The sequence below is a fragment of the Rhinopithecus roxellana genome, chromosome 4, assembly GCF_007565055.1.
Source record: "Rhinopithecus roxellana isolate Shanxi Qingling chromosome 4, ASM756505v1, whole genome shotgun sequence".
NCBI classification, from domain to species: Eukaryota; Metazoa; Chordata; class Mammalia; order Primates; family Cercopithecidae; genus Rhinopithecus; species Rhinopithecus roxellana.
In genome coordinates this window covers 31,905,185-31,927,228 of record NC_044552.1, presented here as the reverse complement: position 1 = coordinate 31,927,228, position 22,044 = coordinate 31,905,185, and the positions used below count along the sequence as shown (strand labels likewise).

Below are 22,044 nucleotides of genomic sequence, written 5' to 3'. Positions count from 1 at the left end.
TCCCGAGTAGCTGGGACTACAGGCGCCCGACACCACACCCAGCTAATTTTTTGTATTTTTAGTAGAGACGGGGTTTCACCGTATTAGGCAGCATGGTTTCAATCTCCTGACCTCATGGTCCTCCCGCCTCGGCCTCCCAAAGTGCTGGGATTACAGGCGTGAGCCAATGCGCCCAGCCCCCCTCCTTCGGTTTAACTCACTAGAGCTTATGATGTGGAAGGCATTGTGCTGGGAAATACCAAGGTCAATAGCCATGCCTGGTCCCTGCGCTGTAGAAGCATGGTCCAGTGGGCTCTCCTGAATGGACTTGGTTTGAAAAGCTGAAGGGAGGGGCTACCGGATGGTGTCATGCAGGGAACCTGGAGCCAAGGTGATTCTACTCCCCTACCTGTTGAATGAAGGCCCACAATGGGGCCATTTTGTTTCACAGGAGTCATAAATGTTAAGTAAAAATCCAAGAATTCTTAACACTCAGCTGTAGATTAGTACATTTTGAGCTCTTTTAATATGTCTGTCTGTTCTTATCGCCCTCCTAATCATTTCATAGAATTGAGGACAGAGAACAGAAAAGCTCACACAAATGCATATTGCCTTCAGCTATTAACAGAAGAAACTGATTCTGGCCTTTTAAATTCACAACAGCCCGTAATAGCCTTTCTAGCAAATGAAGCTAAAAAGCCAGCTGGACCTGATGCCTGGGAGCTAAGCCCTATGGTCTGGGCAGGACCTCGGCGTTTCTGCCTCTTACACATCCTTTTCTGATCCTGCGGGTGAGCCAAATCAGGCTGATCTCACTGATTGTATATACTCATCATGAGGAGGAAGTTGCTAGGATCAAGGCAGATGGCCTTGCTGGAGAGGGGAATTGATGATGCCAAATTTAAACACGGGGAATATCTGTAAAAGCTGCATACCTGCCTAGTGTGTCACTGCCCAAAAAGTCTGTAACATATTGTGGCTTCACCTTTTAAAATATCATAAAACCATTTGAGGGGTTCCCAGTATTTTTGATGCCAACATTTTGCTTAAGGAAGGGGCTGTATTAGAGTCACTTTCCAAAATATAAGAATGCTTTTCTTCTCAAGGGCTGTTTGGCCTGGACAAATTTTATCATATTTCCACATTGAAAGCATAAAATGAGATAATTTTCTTTTTTTCTTTCTCTTTATTTTCTTTTTCTTTTCTTTTCTTTTTCTTTCTTGACTGAGTTTCGCTCTTGTTGCCCAGGCTGGAATGCAGTGGCACGATCTCGGCTCACTGCACCCTCCTTCTCTCGGGTTCCAGCGATTCTCCTGTGTCAGCCTCCTGAATAGCTGGGATAGCAGGTGCACGCTGCCTCACCCAGCTAAGTTTTGTATTTTTAATAGAGACGGGGTTTCCCCATGTTGCCCAGGGTGGTCTTGAACTCCTGACCTCAGGTGATCCACCCACCTCGGCCTCCTAAAGTGCTGGGATTACAGGTGTGAGCCACCATGCCCGGCCGAGAATTTTCATTAAATTGGACTGTGTAGTATGAAGTCTAGATCGTAAGCCTAGGGCAAAATTTATTTGTTAAAAGAGTTTGTCAAGTAATTAAATAATATGTAAAAGATTGCTTGGGCAGTGTTTAGCCCATGTAAGAAAATTAACCAGGAAACTTAGAAAAATAGATTTGCTTTAAAAGCAGGAAATGTGCTGATTATAAATTTTTTTTTTTTCCAAATGTGATAATGTATGCAAAAACATTTGGAAACTAGTGAGGTCTGTGTGAATGTGAGGTGGGACTATGATTAATTGTTCACCATTCATTCCACACTCAGTAGCTAATGAATATTGCAGCTGCAGCCATGCTATTTGGTAATGTGGTATTAGCTTTTATGTTATCACCTGAAACTTGAAATTAAAAACTTAATCCTTCTAAGAAGTGAAAAGATGGTCTTAGCTGTTAAAAGTTGGTCATTTTAGCCAGGCGTGGTAGCTCATGCCTGTAAGCCCGGCACTGTGGGAGGCTGGGAAGATCACTTGAACCCAGGAGGCGGAGGTTGCAGTGAGCCAAGATTGTGCCAGTGAACTCCAGCCTAGGCAACAGATTGAGACCCTGTCTTAAAAAATAGAAAAAAAAAAAAAAAAAGATTGGTAGTTTTGTATTGTCTTCAAGTTTTGGTAAGTTTTGCCCCATCTAGCTATCCACAGTTATATCCTCCAGGCATATTCTCCATTGATACGTTACCACTTTCAGATAACTTACCTAGATTGTACTATATCTCTTATGGTGTGTGGGCTTTAAATAAATAAAAAAATTATACTATATCGAATGTAAGATTTCATGAGAAAGAAAATCCCTCCTATCCCTTTCTTAATGAGCCAGCCTACACAGTGGAGCCAAAGTGTATACTTGCCACCTCCTCACATTTTTGTAATCCTGGGCTTCAGTTGACTAAACACAGAAACTACGTATGCCAGACACCCGAGAGCTTCTGCTTGCCTTTTCTCTGGCTACCTGCAAGAGAATATTGTTAACCAGTGCCATTGTTTCATCCCCTTTTAGAGAAATCACCCTCCACGTCCCAGATATGAGAGATTAAACACCTATGAGACAGTAGGTAGACTCTCTGATGTCCTTTGACTAATGCACTTCCCAAAAACCCATTCCATCTGATGAGCAGCCGGTTTTTCCCTCCTCCTGCTATTAGGAGACTGGTGTTCCCTTTGCCCTGAAAGGTCGTGGCCCATTCATAGGCAGGCCTCTGCAGTGGCAACACCTCAGGAGTTCTCATGTCTGGAATCTTCAGGGCAGCCGCCTGGTCTACTTCACACACTTTTGAGAAAACATTGTTACTGGGCTCTAGGCTCCCGCTGAGAATCTCATTTTGGACTTGGCATCCTCCAGCAGCTCTTCTCAGCTGGACCATGCTCTCCACCTGAGGGCAAAGCCACATCATCGAACCCTGTGACAGCTGACAATAAGGAGCCCTCTCATCTTTGGGAAAGTCCCTCTTTCTCACCAGCAAAGTTGTTTATCTGAAGCTGTATTAATTCCTTCTGGAAGCTGTTACAGGCTCCCTCCTGCCCCTCAGTGGCAGAGATTAGAATAGGGCCCCTAATGTGTTGTTTGTCTTCTGCTTCTCATCCAGAGGAGGGGGAACGGAACTTTTCCGATGTAGGTAAAAGTGCTGAAGCTTCCCTTTGTCAGCACAACTCCTTACCTCTCTCCCTCACCTTTCCAGCTGTCGCATCTGTTCTTTGCATCATGACCTCCAGTCTTTCTCTGTTCTGAACATTAGTCTACCATCTCTGATCCCACTTACCTCCTCAGCAGCCTACAAGTGGTCATTACTTTTCCTGGCCCTTCATTCCTTGACCCTGGCCTGTATCCTTCTTGTCACTGTTGGCCCTGCTTCCCCAGTGCCACTGCTGAGGAGAGTTATAAACTACACTGATCATTCCATCTTTGCAAGGCTCTCTCCCTATAGCTCCACTGATGCCACTGAGCCCACTCCAAAGCCTGTTTTGCCTTGCCACCGTACACCACAGTCTTACTGCTCTCAGTTTCTACATAGAATCCTCTTTCATAATTGAATGAAAAGATTGCCATCGTAAGGGAGGTTTCCCACCACCCCTGCACTTTACCTCGTTGTCTCTCTGGTCCTGTAACCATCACAGTATCATTGCCATCCTCATTGCCATAACATCTACTCTTACTGAGTACCTTTTCTGTCCAGTGCACTCCACTAGGAGCTTATCTTTGGCCCTTTTAGTTCCAAGTAACAGAAACCAAGTAAAGATATCTTAAGCCGCAAATGGTAACTTTATTTAAGTGATTAGAAGATTTTTCATGGACTACTAGGGCAGAAACTTGGAGGGCCCTAGTAGATTTTGAAACCAGACATTGGAATCTGTCAGGACCCCAGGTAGCTCTCCCTGGACTGCACAACCTGTGGTCTCTGCTTCTCACTGCAGATGTCTTTCTTTGCTTCTGTATGCCTGTGATCAAAGAGACTCACCCCCAGAATGCCTATATTTTCCTCATCTCGTTTCAAGTGAACAGAGCACATTAAGCTGGAATCTCACATAATTCTAAATTTTTGAGAAAGGAAATCTGATTAGCCCAGCTTCCAAGTCCAGAGGATAAACTAAGCTCAGGAATCTCCCACGTCCACCTTGAGGTTGGTCTGGAAATAGTTGTCAAAGACAGGAGTTGCTGTGTAACATACAGACATACCAAAAAAACCTCTGCATATGCTATAACAGAATTATTAAATGTTAGAACTGGAAGAGTGCTGAGAAGCCATCAGATCTCAACATTTAATGTCACAAAGGATGAAACCAAAGTATAAGTAAGTTAAGCGACTTGCCTAATGTTACTTAGTAGTTATTCAGTAAATATTTTTTGAATTGTTGAATGGAAGACAATTATTTCTGAGGAACTTAAAGGATCTTTACCAAAGAATATACTATATACATTTTTGAGGTCAGGAGTATCTTTGACTTTAATTGAAAGATTAGGAATGGATTTGATCAGAAGTTATTGCACTATCACTAATATCCTGGTTGCTGATCTTTAGTTTGTTTTCACCCAAATGAGAAAATTTAGCAACAGTGGCTTTATGGTCCCAGGCCTTCCAGTGGAATTTCCCACAAATGATGGACAGTTAGAAACAGGCACAACAGGCACTTGCTTCTGGTCTAAAAGGCACCAATTCAGTGGAGAAGCTGTTGACCTCAACTGTTAAACCTCAGCCATTGTTCACAATCTGGCACAGTGTTAATCCCTTAAGAAAAGAATGAAAAAAGTGCCATTGAGCACAACATAGTTTGTCATCGCATGCATAATGCAGACCTTCCAATTAGAATGCTACAATTTGGAAACTTTCTTCACAGACTGATGAGAGAAAAACTATTTTAAAGACGGGAAAACTCAGTCCACTGGGTTTGCCTTGAGTCACTTCTGACTCAAGCCACAAAGGCAAGAGTTTTGAAAACATATTCGCTATTGAATTTTGTATCAAAATACCAGCAAGGAGAGCAATTAGTTGCTGTAAACTGAACCCCTGGTAATCAATGGTATGCAGTCAGCCAGAGCATTTATGGAAGATGTAAGCAAAATCACATCTGCTAATCAATTAAAAGAAAAAAAGCCCAGCTCTTCACTGCTTTTAGGGAAACTTCACAGTGAGAATAAGGGAAGACGGAGGAGACAACATATATAATATCACCAGGCATTTCATGCTGGGCTCATTAGTTAGAGAGGTTTGTGGCAACAGTTAAACACCGGCCTGACCTGCATCGATAAATCTTGGCCAGCAACTTCCTTTATTCAGCCCCTTTTGAAAATGGCTTCTGATCTATGGGTGGAAGTGTGCATTATATGTTTAAGGAGCTCATCTCAGTTAAGGTCATAGAGAGTGTCTGTCCTGGGCGAGCTCACCATGCAAACATTCCCAGCTACTTTACAAGTCAGAAATAGCTCTCTGTTGTTGCAGGCACAAAGACATAAGAATACACTTTTCAGGCAGCCAAAGAAATGAAGGGAACTGGTAGAACAAAATTCCTCTCAATGGAAAAGCAAAGATTGAATCAATTTTTCCTTTAGTGTTCTTCAGCTGCAGTTGCCTTTTTCAATCAAATCAACAAAGGGGTTTAATTCCTGCCTAAGCCTAAATTCTAAGCAAATATGCATCCTGGGCATTAGTTAGAAGTCCTCTTTAAAACTTCAGCATACATGAGTCTGAGCTCTAGGCTCGATGACCTGAGATCCATCGGTGTCCCTTTTCCACTCAGGAGTCACCATGACCCCACATCTCCAGTCCCTGAGGACTCTTAATAGAGGAATAGAGAGAGGATGTCTCAACCAGTATGAGCACTTGGCTGCTGTTCAGAAAAAAAGAATTTAGGCCAGGATAAATTATTGAGGTAAAGATCGATAGACTAGGCTAATAAAAATTAATACCTTCAGCATGCAAACTATGATAGGCAGTAGATTAATATCTTTAAATATAGAGGACATTTTGTAAGTCATTAACAAAAAGATAAATATAAGTAGAAAATGGATAAAATGTTCAAGCTCAATAAGTTAAAAATTGCAGATTAATGAGATATTTCAGCTATCAAATTAGCAGTATTTTTAAACATAATACATAATATTGGTGATGATGCACAGAAACAGGCATTTGTTATGCAATGCTGGTAGTGTTAATATAAATTGGTATAGATTTTTGCTTGGGGTTGGGGGGAATAGAAGTATTCAGCTATTTTATGATATATATCAAAGCCTCGAGATGTTATATGCCCTGCTCCAGGAGTTCCACTTACAGAATCATTCAAAGACAATAATCATAGATTTAGCTTAAGAATGTCTATCACAAAATTTTCATAATAGGCTGGACTCAGTGGCTAATGCTTTTAATCCCAACACTTTGGGAAGCTGAGGTGGAGGGATTGCTTGAGGCCAGGAGTTGGACACTAGCCTCGGCAACAAAAATTTTTTTTTAAATATCAGCGGGGCGTGGTGGTATGCACCTGTAGTCCTAGCTACTCAGGAAGCTGAGGCAGGAGGATTGCTTGAGTCCAGGAAATCGAGGCTGCAGTGAGCTATGACTGTGCCACTTCATTCTCCAGCCTGGGCAACAGAGCAAAACCCTGTTTCCAAAGGAAAAAAAAAGAATTTCATAACAGTGAAATATTAACTGCGTAAGTGTCTAATAATAATAGATTGATTAAATAAAGTATGAGACATCCATACAGTGAAATACTATTCAGTACATATGATGTAGAAGAATATCTGATGATACAAAAAGATATTCATAATAGACCATTAAGCAAAAGCAGCCAGTTACAAACCATATGTACTGTGTGTGTATGTTTTAAAAGTTACTGGAATTTCAGATTACCTTCATTTTAAAATAATAATTTGCCTTGAAACAAATTGGAGGACTTTTATAGAATAAGCTACTTACAGAGCATGATATATACACCTTAAAATTTTCCTCAAATATGTTATCACTCCAAGAATATCTACTAGAACATATATGATACTCATAATTTATCCTCCATTTTTTTATCTTCTCCATATCCCATATCCTCAAGGCAGTCATTTTCCATGAAATATTTGGAGATCTGGTTAGGTTCTATCCCAAAAGGGACTGACTGTTTTCATTTCAGTCCTCTGTAGAAACACTAGCTTATGATTATCTAGAAGGATAGGAAATATGATAAACCTGGCTCTCCATAAATAATTTAAAATTGCATTGGGGAAAGTAACCTCAACATTATCTCCCCTAGTTTTTAGGGGAGATAAATTAATAATTTTAGAGAATTATTAATTGATTTTAAGTTTTCCCCTAGTTTTACTCTACTGTGTCAGAGTTATGAATGATTTCAATCCAGAACATATATGGAACATATGCCATGAACAGAGCCCACATGTTTGAAGCAGAGTTTTTAAAAAGAGAAAGATAAACATCCTTTCTAAAGTTCTTATACTCAAAATGAGAGCCAGACAAACATAGAAGCAAAAAATAACACTTTTAAAAGTTACTCAAAATAAATATAAATTAGCATAGGCTAACTGCATAAAAGTGCTCAGAAACTAGGATAATATTTGAGGAAATGACTAATGAAGGAAATGATTCATATTCTTATAAGCAAATTAGTGTAATCTAAGAGTAGGATTTTGGGACACTTAAGAACAACAGAGTGGAATCCTTTCTGATTCATTCAGGGTACTTTGAGAGATTAAACGTTCAGGCGTATTAAAGAGAATCAGTAGGTATCATCTGCTAATGCTTTCCAAACCCATTTAACAGTTTTCTCTACTTAAAAGAGTTCAAAAATATTAGGTAGTATGAGTTTAGTAATTGATAGCAAACAGAATTACAATAGAAAATAAAGAATGAAAGGGAAGGTGAGCCCTTTAGGAGGCCAGGCAAGAGGGTAGCTTGAGGCCAGGAGTTTGACCCCACCTGGCCAACACAGTGAGACCCTATCTCTACAAAATAATCTTTTTGTTTGTTTTTTAATTAGCCGGGTGTGGTAGTGTGTGCCTGTAATCCCAGCTACTTGGCAGGCTGAGGCAGGAGGATTGCTTTAGCCCAGGAGTTTGAGGCTGCAGTGAGCTATGACTGCACCACTGCACTCCAGTCTGGGCAACAGAGAGAGAAGCTGTCCCCCCAACCTCCTCCAACAACCAAAAAAAAAAAAGGTAAGGGTAAAGGAAAACAGAAAATACAGGCAATCCTAGTCCTCAGTAATAGCTTTATATACAACACTAAAGTGAACTTGTGCAAAGGATTTTCACTGATTATAATCATAAGATTAGGGGAAAATAATACAAACCACTTTTATAGAGTGATAGATTAGAGGTTGTAAATTGGGAACCAGATATATAAACTAGAGTAATGGAAACATTTGACAGTGAGATTACAGAAATGGGCTTTTGGTGAAGGTACCAGGTGAGAACCTTGTATCATTTCCATCACTTAGTTACTGTATGAGTTTAGACAGGTTACTTAACATGCTTTAATCCTTACACTTTCAATGTCTGTAATTTCATAATAATAATGCTTGCTAAGAAGATATTTAGAAGGATTTTAATAAGACAAATTGTATAGAGCGCTTAACATAGGGACTGATACACAGTTAACATTAAAGAAATATTGGCCATCATGATCATTATGATTGATTTTTTTTTTTTTTTTTTTTGGAGACAGAGTCTCTGTCGACCAGGCCGGAGTGCAGTGGTATGATCTCAGCTCACTGCAAGCTCTACCTCCCAGATTCAAGCGATTCTCCTGCCTCAGCCTCCCAAGTAGCTGGGATTACAGGCACCCACCACCACGCCTGGATAATTTTTTGTATTTTTAGTAGAGATGGTGTTTCACTATGTTAGCCAGGATGGTCTCTATCTCCAGATCTCGTGACCCACCCGCCTTGGCCTCCCAAAGTAATAGGATTACAGGCGTGAGCCACCGCGCCCAGCCATTATTGTTGTTGTTAACAAGAATGTATTTGCTCAGCAACCACTGACTGAGTTTAAGCTCCATGTAAGACATTCTGTCAATGGTATAGAAAAAATCAGTAAGACATAGACACTGCCTTCAAGGAGCTTACTATCTATGCCAGCTGGTAGAGGAAGCAAACACATATGACCAACTATAAAGCAGTAAAATATATAGTTGGTATGAGAAGGACTTTTAAGGCTGAAATAATAGAAAACATTATCTGTCTTCCCTGTGGCACTGTCAGAAGCAAAATACTAATCCTGTACTGCAATGTTCAGATTCTTTTCTAAAATTATTTTTTAGGCTAGGCATAGTGGCTCACGCCTGTAATCCCAACACTTTGGGAGGCTGAGGCAGGTGGATCACTTGAGGTCAGGAGTTTGAGACCAGCCTGCCCAACCTGGTGATACCCCATCTCTACTAAAAATACAAAAATTAGCTGGGCGTGGTGATGGGCACCTGTAACCCCAGCTACTCGGGAGGCTGAGGCAGGATAATCACTTGAACCCGGGAGGCAGAGGTTGCAGTGAGCTGAGATTACGCCATTGCACTCCAGCCTGAGAGACAGAGTGAGACTCCGTATCCCAAAAAAAAAAAAAAAAAATTATATATATATATGTAAAATGGAGGAGTAACACACACAGAGTGAACAGATCTTTTATGTATAGCTCAGTGATTATTTACATGCATAACTACCACTCAGATCAAAATTAGTACTTTTCCAGGATTCTAGAAAATTCCCTTTTACCCTTTCCTAGTCGATACCTCCCCCAGAGCTAACCACTATTCTGATTCCTGTCACCAACAGATAAATTGTCTGCTTTGAGCTTCATGTAAATGGAATTACACAGTTAATGCTTAAGTTCTTATCTGGGCAGAAAAGGGGGTTAAGAACAGGACCAAGGTAATCAATTTCTAAATAATGAAAGTTTTGCAAATGAATGTATGTTTGCCTATATCTCCAAATCAGATAACCCTACTACAGCTATGTAAAAATCCTGGTGAGAATAAGAAGGAAGCTAAAACATGATAGTAAAGGTGATGGGGTTATAACCAATTAGAAAATACTATAAGAAATATCAATTAGACCAGCACAGTGGCTCACACCTGTAATCCTGGCACTTTGGGAGGCTGAGGTGGGAGGATCACTTGAGGCTAGAAGTTTGAGACCAGCCTGGGCAACATAGTGAGACCCTGACTCTACATAAAATTTAAAAATCAGCCAGGCATGGTGGTGCATGCTTGTAATTACTTGGGAGGCTGAGGTAGAAGGATCACTTGAGCCCAGGAGTTGGAGGCTGCAAGGAGCTATGATCACACCACTGCAGTCCAGTCTGGGCAGCAGAGTGAAAATGTGCTCTAAAAATAAAAATAAAAATATCAATTAGGCTGGGCACGGTGGCTCATACCTATAATCTCAGCACTTTGGGAGGCAAAGGTAGGAGGATCACTTGAGACCAGGAGTTCAGGACCTGCCTGGGCAACATAGTGAGACTGTGCCTCTACAAAAAAAAATAGTGTGCATCTATATAGTCCCAGCCACTCAGGAGGCTGAGGTGGGAAGATCATTTGAGCCTAGGAGTTGGAGGCTACAGTGAGCCTCCACTGTTTGCACCACTGATTACTCCGCTGATCACACCACTGCACTCCAGCCAGGGTGTGACAGATAAACACCTTGTCTCTAAAAATAGAAATGAAAAATAAAAATCTATTCGAAGTTATAGATTCTCCCATGAGCAGTGGTCAGCCGAACCAACTGGAGAGGAGAGTTAGAGGAAGCTGGAAGGGTGATCTGGGGACATCTCTCTCCTAAACCAGTCTAAAGAACTTTGCCACCAGTGGGGCAGAGGCTGCCTGGGATTGGGGGACTTTTGAAAAAAAACTAAAGATTAAAAGCCTCTCACTGCAGACTGACTTGGCTTTTCTCTTCATGCTTTTTTGGGATTCACTTTGTCCAGTCTTAGAAATGTGCTGGACAAAGGAGGTGGGTGGGAGGGATATGCCCGCAGCCTAAGGAAACAACCAGTTAAAATGTTTACAGCAATCTTACGTTTTTCCCTTTGTTCAGGTTACTACTGTGGGATTGTGATGATCGAAGCTATAGCTACTACGTTGAGGTTTCTACCAACCAGCAACAGTGGACCATGGTTGCTGACAGAACTAAAGTGTCCTGCAAGTAAGTTGTGTCTTTTCAGGAATTTATTCCTATTGAAAAGACAGTCTTCCCAGTGGATTGGGAGGCTCCAAAGAAGAGTCATAGAATCACCAAATTACATTCTTACTTGGAGATTGAAAACACACTCCAGTGATCTTCTCTTCAGTTTTGACTATTAAATACTTATATGAAATTTACTTGATGTCACCAAATACTTATATGAAATTTACTTGATGTTCTCTACTCTGTGGTGTGAATTTGACTCACACTTTTGAAAATGGCATGTGTGCCTAAATAGGGAAAAAAAGGATACTTTCCTTATACAATCCTCTCTCATAACCCCCCGCTCCACCCTGCCGCAGCACCCACCACACACCACACTTTTTTTTTTAATACTTTAAGTTCTAGGGTACATGTGCACAACGTGCAGGTTTGATACATACGTATACATGTGCCGTGTTAGTTTGCTGCACCCATCAACTTGTCATTTACGTTAGGTATTTCTCCTAATGCTATCCCTCCCGCAGCCTCCCACCCCCCGACAGGCCCCAGTATGTGATGTTCCCTTCCCTGTGTCCAAGTGTTCTCACTGTTCAACTCCCACCTATGAGTGAGAACGTTTTTTAGGATTGTTTTCTTCCTTAGAGAACTTTGCTGAAGCAATATATACTTTAGTAGTTATTATGGAGCTCTATCCTATTCCCCACACTCATAGCATTCTCAGGGCTAGCGTCAAATTTATTTATCTCATCTCGTTGTTAACTATGCTGTTACTCAAACTAAGGAAAGCCTTGTACCTTATTTCTCCACATGCAGACAGAGGCATTTAATGCATATGGCACTGGGGCTGTTTGGACTTGTCTGCTTGCAGCAGAAGATAGGAAGAAGGAGTCTGCAGGTTCTGAGCAGCCTAGAATCATGGTACATGAAAAGAGCTCAGTGCCTCTTTGTGTAGAGCCAGAATCTCTAAGAGGCAAGGTGGAGCAAATGTGTTTCTCTTTTTCTTTTCTTTTTTAAATTGAGATATAATTCACATACCATAAAATTTACCCTTTTAAAGTGTACAATTGAGTGGTTTTTAGGATATTCACAGTGTTGTGCAACCACCACTGCTATCTAATATTCCAGAACATTTTTATCACCCCAAAAAGAAACATTTTCCCCATTAGCAGTCACTCCCCATTTCCCTCCAACTCTCCCAGCCCTAGCATCCAATAATCTACCTTCTGTCTTTTCTTTATGGATTTGTATACTCTGGACATTTCATATAAATGCAATTGTATAGATGTGACCTTTCGTTCCTTGCTTCTTTCACTTAGCATAATGTTTTCAAGGTTCATCCGTGATGTAGCATATATCATCTGTATTTCATTTTTTTTTTTTTTTTTTTTTTTTTTTGAGACGGAGTCTTGCTCTGCCGCTTGCTCTGCCGCCCAGGCTGGAGTGCAGTGGCCGGCTGTCAGCTCACTGCAAGCTCCGCCTCCCGGGTTCACGCCATTCTCCTGTCTCAGCCTCCCGAGTAGCTGGGACTACAGGCGCCCGCCTCGTCGCCCGGCTAGTTTTTTTTTTGTATTTTTTAGTAGAGACGGGGTTTCACCGTATTAGCCAGTATGGTCTCGATCTCCTGACCTCATGATCTGCCCGTCTCGGCCTCCCAAAGTGCTGGGATTACAGGCTTGAGCCACCGCGCCTGGCCTGTATTTCATTTTTTATGGCTGAATAATATTCCATTGTATGCATATACCACATTTGTTTATCCATTTTTCAGCTGATAAACATTTGAATGGTTTCCACTTCTTGGCTATTATGAATAATGCTGCTATGAACATTCCTGTACAAGTTTTTATGTGAACATATATTTTCGATTCCTTTGGGTCTATATCTGAGAGTAGAATTGCTGGGTCATAGGATAACTCTGCGTTTAACTTTTTGAGGAACTGCCAAAATTTTTCACAGCAGCTGCACCATTTTACCTTCCCACCATCAATGTTTGAGGGTTCTCATTTTTCCACATTCTCACAAGTACTTGCTATTGCCCATCTTTTTGACCATAGCCATCCTAGTGGGGATGAAGTAGCATATCATTATAGTTTTCATGTACATTTCCCTCATGGCTAATGATGTTGAGCATCTTTTCATGTGCTTACTTGGGGTGGGGGCACGGTCTCACTCTGTTGCTCAGACTGGAGTGCAGTGGTACGATCAAGGCTCACTGTACCCTCAAACTCCTGGGCTCAAGTGATCTTCCCACCTCAGTCTCCCAGGCAGCTGGGACTATAGCTGTGTGCCACTGTGCCCAGCAATTTTTTTTTTTTTTTTTTTTTTTTTTTTGTGGAGACAGCACCTCACCATGTTGCCTAGGCTGGGCCAAGATTTCTTTTTTTTTTTTTTTTTTTTTTTTTTTTGAGACGGAGTCTGGCTCTGTCGCCCAGGCTGGAGTGCAGTGGCCGGATCTCAGCTCACTGCAAGCTCCGCCTCCCGAGTTTATGCCATTCTCCTGCCTCAGCCTCCCGAGTAGCGGGGACTACAGGCGCCAGCGACCTCGCCTGGCTAGCTTTTTTTGTATTTTTTAGTAGAGACGGGGGTTTCACCGTGTTAGCCAGGATGCTCTCGAACTCCTCACCTCGTGATCCGCCCGTCTCGGCCTCCCAAAGTGCTGGGATTACAGGCTTGAGCCACCGCGCCCGGCCGTTTTTTGTATTTTTTAGTAGAGACGGGGTTTCACCGTGTTAGCCATGATGGTCTCGATCTCCTGACCTCGTGATCCACCCGTCTCGGCCTCCCAAAGTGCTGGGATTACTGGCTTGAGCCACCACACCCGGCCAAGATTTCTTAACAGTATTAATGATGACTTGTTTGATGCAGTGTCTGACACCATCACCGTTATTATTTTAGTAATTATCAGCACATATATATATGTTGGTTAGGTTAACTCTTGCTACTGTAACAAATAAGCTTTAGTATTTCGGTGGCTTAACACAATAGTTTGTTTCTCAGTCATGGGACAGTCAGTATGTGTGTTCATAGTTAAGTGATTTTCCCAGAAGTGACTGAGGAACCCAGGCAGCTTCTTTCTTGTGGTTCTGCCATCTAGTTCCTCCTCAGCATCAGCCACATTTAGCTAGCAGGAGAAAGAATAGAGAGGGTACACGTAGTTCTGAAAAGCCCTGCTTTACGGGTAGCATACATGACTTCCACTAACATGCCACTGAGATAAACTAGTCACATTGCCATACTAGATGCTGATATGGCTGGGAAATGTAGTCAATTCCTGGTTGGGTAGCCACTTCCCAGTGGAGCACAGATCTTGTTACCATCTCAGCCTCTTCTTGCAGAAGCAGAGCTAAGTTTTAAATCCAGGTTTTTGCCACTATACCACATTGCCTCTTAGGACTCAAAACACTGCTAAAGAAGACTGTACCAAGCTAGATGATGAAAAGGGGGAAACAAAGTGGTTAATTTATCCCAAGCTCCTGGAACCATTTTTATAAAATAGAAGGGCCTCCACGGCCCATGAACAACTATGCATTTGTCTTCCCAGAGTCTTTGCTAATTGGGTCCACAGCTCCCAGACCAGACCTTGTACTTTCTCAAAGCTTGTCATCTTGTATGTATCTTACCCACCACGGGTCTCTTTTGTCATTTATTGTTGTAAACTGGATTCCTCTTCTTTTTTATGTCCCTCTGTTAAAGGTTGACATGGTTTGGCTCTGTGTCCCCACCCAAATCTCATCTCGAATTATAATCCCCACATGTCGAGGGAGGGACCTGTGATCCCCATGTGTTAAGGGAGGTGACTGGATCATGGGGGCAATTTCCCCCATGCTGTCTCCATGATAGTGAGTGAGTTCTCATGAGATCTGATGGTGTTAGAAGTGTTTGGAAGTTCTTCACTCTTCTCTCTCCTGCTGCCTTGTGAAAAAGGTTCTTGCCTCCCCTTCACCTTCTGCCATGATTGCAGGTTTCCTGATGCCTCTCCAGCCATGTGAAAATGTGAGTCAATTAAAGCTGTTTGTTTATAAGTTACTCAGTCTCAGATATTTCTATATAGTAGTGTGAAAACGGACTAACACAAAGGTGCTATACAATGTGGGTGTTTTGTTGTTGTTGTTGTTGTCGGTGTTTTTTGAGACGGAGTCTCACTCTGTCACTCAGACTGGAGTGCAATGGTGTGATCTCAGCTCACTGGAACCTCTGCCTGCCAGGTTCAGGTGATTCTCCTGCCTCAGCCTCCCGAGATTACAGGTGTGTGCCACTGTGCCAGGTTAATTTTTGTATTTTAGTAGATACGGGGTTTCACCACATTGGCCAGGCCAGTCTTGAACTCCTGACCTCAGGTGATCCGTCCACCTTGGCCTCCCATAGTGCTGGGATTACAGGCATGAGCCACCGCGCCCGGCCCAGTGTGGGTTTTTAACAAGAGCTGATTGACTAACTATTGATCAGGTACATGTCATATTCATTTTGTATTTAGTTAAATGGGGACTTTTTTGGTTTCAAAGTCTCGTTCACTCATTAGATCCTCTTCTAGTAGCTTTGCATTAAATTATCAACATATTTTTCTCTTTTTAAATTTTTATTGGTGGATTTAAATAATTTATATGTTTTTAACTTTGTATTTTAGCACTTAGATGTGATAGCAGTGTTTTACAAATTATTAAATAAATAATACATTAGAAGAACAGAGGCCGGGCGCGGTGGCTCAAGCCTGTGATCCCAGCACTTTGGGAGGCCGAGACGGGCGGATCACGAGGTCAGGAGATCGAGACCATCCTGGCTAACACGGTGAAACCCCGTCTCTACTAAAAAATACAAAAAAATTAGCCGGGCGAGATGGCGGGCGCCTGTAGTCCCAGCTACTCGGGAGGCTGAGGCAGGAGAATGGCGTAAACCCGGGAGGCGGAGCTTGCAGTGAGCTGAGATCCGGCCACAGCACTCCAGCCTGGGCGGCCGAGCGAGACTCCGTCTCAAAAAAAAAAAAAAAAGAAGAACAGAAATAGTAGTAAGAAGGCAAATGCCTGTTAACCCTGTAAGAATCAATGGAACCAGAGGTTATGATTTTATGTTTATAAGCGTAACTTGAAATTATTGTACCTCGCTTTTTCAAGTTAGGCCTTAAGAAATATAGAAGATATGTAAATGACAAAAGGCAAAAGATTTTTCTTTTTAACTAATATGCTACAGAGCAGACCTCAAGAGAGGATTCTGTTAGTTTCAAGAATTGTAGTCTGCTCTTTATTGAAATAGAGTACGTGAGTTTATAAATGAAATTATATGGAGTTTTCAAAGATCATAGCTCCACCTCTTGATAGCATTCTACCTAGTAAAGAAATCAAAACATAGGTATTTGCTGTCCTCTGAAAAATCCCTGGGGAATGAGATTCTCCAGTGTCTCTGTTAGTTTCTCTGCTCCAGGAGTGGGATATTTTCCTTCATAGCTCTCCTAAGTCTCTTGGTTTGTTTTCAGGATAAGCAGTTATTTTCTATTATAGATAACTCTGTTTTTATAGTGAGTAATTTTTTAAAATTACCTTTTACCCCTCTTTCTTCATACAATCTAATCCTGTACCCTTTGACCTGTACCCTTTATTTTAAAAGCTCTCACTTTTTTTTTTTTTTTTTTTTTTTTTTGGAGACAGAGTCTTACTCTGTCACCCAAGTTGGGGTGCAATGGTGTAATCTTGGCTTACTGCAGCTTCCGCCTCCCAGGTTCAAGTGATTCTCCAGCCTCAGCCTCCCAAGTAGTTGGGATTACAAGTACATGCTACCATGGCTGGCTAATTTTGTGCATTTTTAGTAGAGATAGGGTTTCACTATGTTGGCCAGGCTGGTCTTGAACTCCTGACCTCAGGTGATCCACTCACCTTGGCCTCCCAAAGTGCAGGCGTGAACCACCGCGCCTGTCTGAAATATTTTTATAGTCGAGAAGTTTTAAAAACTAAAAAAATGGTCGAAAGTAGGCTGGCTGCAGTGGCTAACACCTGTAATCCCAGCACTTTCGCCCATCTTTAAAAAAAAAAAAATTCACACCTCTTTTATTAACTTAACTTTACTAACTCCTTGATATAAAACAAATGAGAAATTTAGCTCATTTAACCATCCCTCATTTTTGTTAGTTATGATTTTTAGTTCTGTTAGTATTTATCTTTTACAATTAAATATACTTAAACTCTATTATTATAATAATTTTTTTTTTTGAGGCGGAGTCTCACTTTGTTATCCAGGCTGGAGTGCAATGGCGTGATCTCGGCTCACCGCAAGCTCCGCCTCCTGGGTTCACGCCATTCTTCTGCCTCAGCCTCCCAAGTAGCTGGGACCATAGGCGCCCGCCACCACGCCCGGCTAATTTTTTGTATTTTTAGTAGAGATGGGGTTTCACTGTGTTAGCCAGGATGGTCTTGATTTCCTGACCTCATGATCCGCCCGCCTTGGCCTCCCAAAGTGCTGGGATTACAGGCGTGAGCCACTGTACCCAGCCAAACCTCTATTATTGTTATTATTTTTTCTGAGACATAGTCTCTCTCTGTCACCCAGGCTGGAGTGCAATGACGTGGTCTCGGCTCACTGCAACCTGTGCCTCCTGAGTTCAAGTGATTCTCCTGCCTCAGCCTCCTGAGTAGCTGAGATTACAGGGGCACACCACCACACCTGGCTAATTTTTGTAGTTTTAGCAGAGGGGTTTCACCAACGGGATTTCACCACATTGGTCAGGCTGGTCTCGAACTCCTGACCTTGTGATCCACCCGCCTTGGCCTACCAGAGTGCTGGGATTACAGGCGTGAGCCGCTGCGCCCGGCCTAAACCTCTATTTTTTGATCCATCAGTTATAAACAATATTTCTTGACTCTTTACTACATTGATGAAGAAATTGCCACCCAGTACCTTTCCCTCTATTTTTCCCTTTCTACTTCTCATCTGTTAGCTGCTTTACTATATTGACATTGTGATACTTATTTTTTGTTCATAACTTATAGTTAAATCATCTATGTGTTAACTATAAATTGATCCTGAAAAGGGAAAAACACTAAGAACTCATTATAATATAATGATATATATAAACGTTGTTCATGACAGATCTAGTAATTGGTTGGATCTAGAGTTAGGGAAATATTATTCTATGTCAGTAAACTTGTTCCCCTCTTGGAAGAATTGTACTGTACTGATGAAGCAGATTAGATTTTCTTACAAGTGCTCAAAATTATTCCACATTTTAAGTAGCTTCCTATTAGACAGCTTTTTGTTTTCTTGAAGTTTCTGATTAGTTTTTTCCTGTTGCAGGAACTTCTAAAGCATACTGTTTGTTCATTGGTTGATTTTGAATAGATTGTTTATGTCTGCGATCCTAAAATTTCTTCTTTCCTATCATTGGTAACACTGTTTCCTCAATTTCATTTTCTTTTTGTGGAATGTAGGTAAATGGTTTAAAAAAAAATAATAAATAAAAACCCTTTCCCTTTGCTTGAGATATTGACCTTGGGTCTCTGTTAGTTTTCTAGACCTGTCCCCCTGAAAACCTGATTGTAGTGGAATGTCTGCTGCATTATAAGCAACACTGCTTATGATTTTTTAAAATTACCCCTGAAATGGTAAATTGCATGTGGCCTGGGAAAACTGTAAATATCTGGTCAGAAACTATAGATCCTTGTGCTTCCCTGAGTGCAGAGATTTTTGTAATTGGGCTTATTCCTTGCGATTCTGGGATCTGTGCTTATGGAGCTGTCACAAGAAGTATTAGTTTCTATTTGGAATGTGAGGCTTCTAAGCCAGAGCAGCTCCACAGTCACCCGTTGTTGAGTCTTACATACTCTTTTTTTTCCTTGAGTCTTATATACTCTTTTTTTTTCTTCTTGATTCTTAATGCTCTTATTTGAGCTGTCACCTGCAGGCCAAAAAGAATAGCCCCCAGACAGTTGTATTGACTGCTACAAAGACTCCCGAAGGGAAGACATACCTGGTGCCTGTCCTGGGGGCTTGCTGTGTTTCCCATTCTGTCTCCTAGGTGAATCTGAAGCCAATTATGGCTTGTTTGAGTCTGTTCAGCCTGAACATTTAGTTAAAAAGATTGCTATAATCCCAGCACTTTGGGAGGCTGAGGCAGGAGGATTGTTTGAGGCCAGGAGTTCAAGACCAGCCCCAGCAACATAGTGAGACCTTGTCTCTACCAAATAAATAAAATGTGAAGAAGAAAAAAAAAAAGCCAGATATCATGGCACACACCTGTAGTTGCAGCTACTTTGGAGGCTGAGGAGGGAGGATTGCTGAAGCCCAGGAGTTCGAGGTTATAGTGAGCTAAGATCACACTACTGTGCTCCAACCTGGGTGACAGAACAAGACCCTGTCTCAAACAAATAAAGAAAGAAGATCACTCATGGCCATTGTAGAGAATAAATCTATGGATAATTTTTTTTTCAGAAAAGGGATATAGAATACAAATTTTCAGAACCCCAGCATATCTGAATCATAGTTTGGCTGGGTATAGAATTCAGTGTTTTTCAGAAGTCTAACAGCTTGGATTTATTGCTATCTAGTATCTAATGTTGCACATGAGAAATCTGATGTCAATCTGATTCATATTCTTTGTAGTAATTTATTTTTCTCTATAGAAGCCTTTAGGATCTTCTCTTCACCCCGGTAGTCTCAAATTTCACAATGACATGGCTGGATGTGGGTCATTTGTTATTATCCTGCTCAGTTTGCTTCGGTATGGAAATCTGCCCAGTTCTCCTCGATTTATAAATGAGTAATATTTCATGTGCATATCATTTTCTCAAAATTCACCAAAATTTTTCATTTACTGATGTCCTCTCCAATTTGCAACCTTTTTGAATGTATTCTCTTTGCATTTCTTTGGTGGCATGTCAGTGGTTTCCAGGAAGGGAGAGTGAACTGTGCCTACAATGTCAGCCATCTTGGACCTGAATTCCCAAAAGCACTGCGGCATGGGCTGACTTGTAGTCAGCTGTTGATAGTCCCCAGTGACCCCAAGTCATTTTCCTTACCTTTCATGTGCTTGGCTGTGCCTCTGCCACGTTATATAGCTGTCTTGTTTCCTGTCAGTATACTCCCTCACATATTGACCTCATTTGCATTCATTTTTTAAACAATTTCTTTGTTTCGTCATGGTCCTATTGGATAGTAATTCTGTCTGCCAAAGTATTAGTGACCTCAGCCATCATCTATCCAAAACTGTGCCCTTCCCAAACATTTTGGCAAATACAAACGATTAGATAAAAAGAATTAGGTAATAAAAATTTTCTTTTTCCGCTGGAGAATTCTGTAGTCCTAATATGGAACTACCTAGTCTTTCTAACTTTTAGCTTCTAATTTTATCACAGACTTTCTATTTCCTGCCAGATTTACCATCTAAATTCCCTTCTGAATAAACTTTTCCCCCAATCTAGGTGTTTATTAAAAATGATGCTGCAAAGAGTTTTTTTAATAACTTAAGGAAATACATAAGTAAGCTGTTTTAAAAGCAGTGTACAAAATTATAGAAGTATTATCATAAGTAGGAAGAATTATGGAAGAAGAAAACCAAAAGGAAATATGCCAAAATATTAATAATGGTTGACTTTGTATAGAGGATTATGGGAATTATTTCTAATTTTCAACATTTTTCTGACCAATTTACATGTATTTCTTTTAAAATCTAAAAGCACTTTATTTGAAAAAAAAAATTTTTTTTTGCTAGAGCCATAAGTGTTTTATAGATGCTTGTCCTTGCCATTATTTGAGTAGCATATGCTGGCAGAGTGGCATGGTTTATTCACTGCCAGCAGTAAATCAACAAAATTAAGTGCTATACATAGCAATATCCCAGTGGCTCTTCAGAACCTTGCCATTTAGCCCAAGCACGAGTTGTGCTTCCCCGGAAAGGACACTCCAGCCACATTTTCCTTATGCTTCTCTCCATGGGCTCCTTAAAGCCCACTTCTCCAAGAGTACTTTCTTCTGCCTTTCCCCAGGACACCCAAAGTTCATTCCCATCTGAGTTTGCCCTCTCAAAGGGCCCTGGCCTACTTGGGAGGTTGGAGCACCTCCTTGGAGCAGGCAATCTCTACAGCATCCTAATGTTGGGAAGTTTCTCCCCTGTGCCTTCCCTGAGAAGCACCTTGACTGTCTGTGTGTCACTGGAAAGACCTGTGTGGAGCCGACCCATCTGCTGCCTGGTCTCCAGCATGATTATATTCACATCCGAGAAGCACTGTGTCCCCTTGCTAAATGCACTGCCGCTTAGTCCTGGGATCTGTCTCTGTATCTGCTATTTATTTTCAAGGAATCTGAGAAAGAGGATCATGTTTCTTCTTCTAAGTGCTGCAGTGGCTGAGGACAACAGGATAAATTAAAGGTGGAGAGTTATAGCCTCAGTAAAGTCTTCCAAAGTATAGCAAGATTGAAAAATGATACATTTAAAACCTAGAGACAATTTACTTTGCCTGTAATTTTTTTTTTTTTTTTTTTTGCATCTTCTTTGCCATTGTTAGTGACAATGTTGAGAAAGGTTTGTTATTTGTTTTTTTGCCTGCTTTCTTTCTTAATCTAACACTTAACAAAAACTTTGGGGTGGTTCTAGGAGGTCACTGCTAACCATGTGATTTGGAGGTTTGTGTAAAGAACTTGATATCACAAATAAGATGCAACAGAAAGACAGCAGGATATAAAGGAGGAAATGTCTTCCTCATTGATACTAATGATGATGAGACATAGTTCATAGTTGGGTGACATGTTAGTTTCCAAGAAGATTGAAGCACTTGACTGTCGCATAGATCCCATATTGGTAATAACAGACAGGGCTGTTGTCCTGAGATTTTTCTGCCCTACACAGTTGGAGGAGTATGTTTGCTTGTTCCTTCTAGAAGTGTGAGCCAATTAATGCGCTCTGGTTGTGTAATTGTCACTTTTGAAATGCTC

At 41.2% G+C, this 22,044-nt stretch overlaps 1 protein-coding gene across 1 annotated transcript in view; it reads left to right on the top strand.

Annotated features, from left to right (window-relative positions):
• The window catches only part of BTBD9 (BTB domain containing 9), a 487,969-nt gene that overhangs the window by 385,085 nt on the left and 80,840 nt on the right, over window positions 1-22,044 (top strand). The window contains exon 9 of the mRNA XM_010389718.2: window positions 11,047-11,154. Coding sequence (XP_010388020.1) covers window positions 11,047-11,154 — 108 coding nt within the window. The remainder of the gene's footprint in view (window positions 1-11,046; window positions 11,155-22,044) is intronic.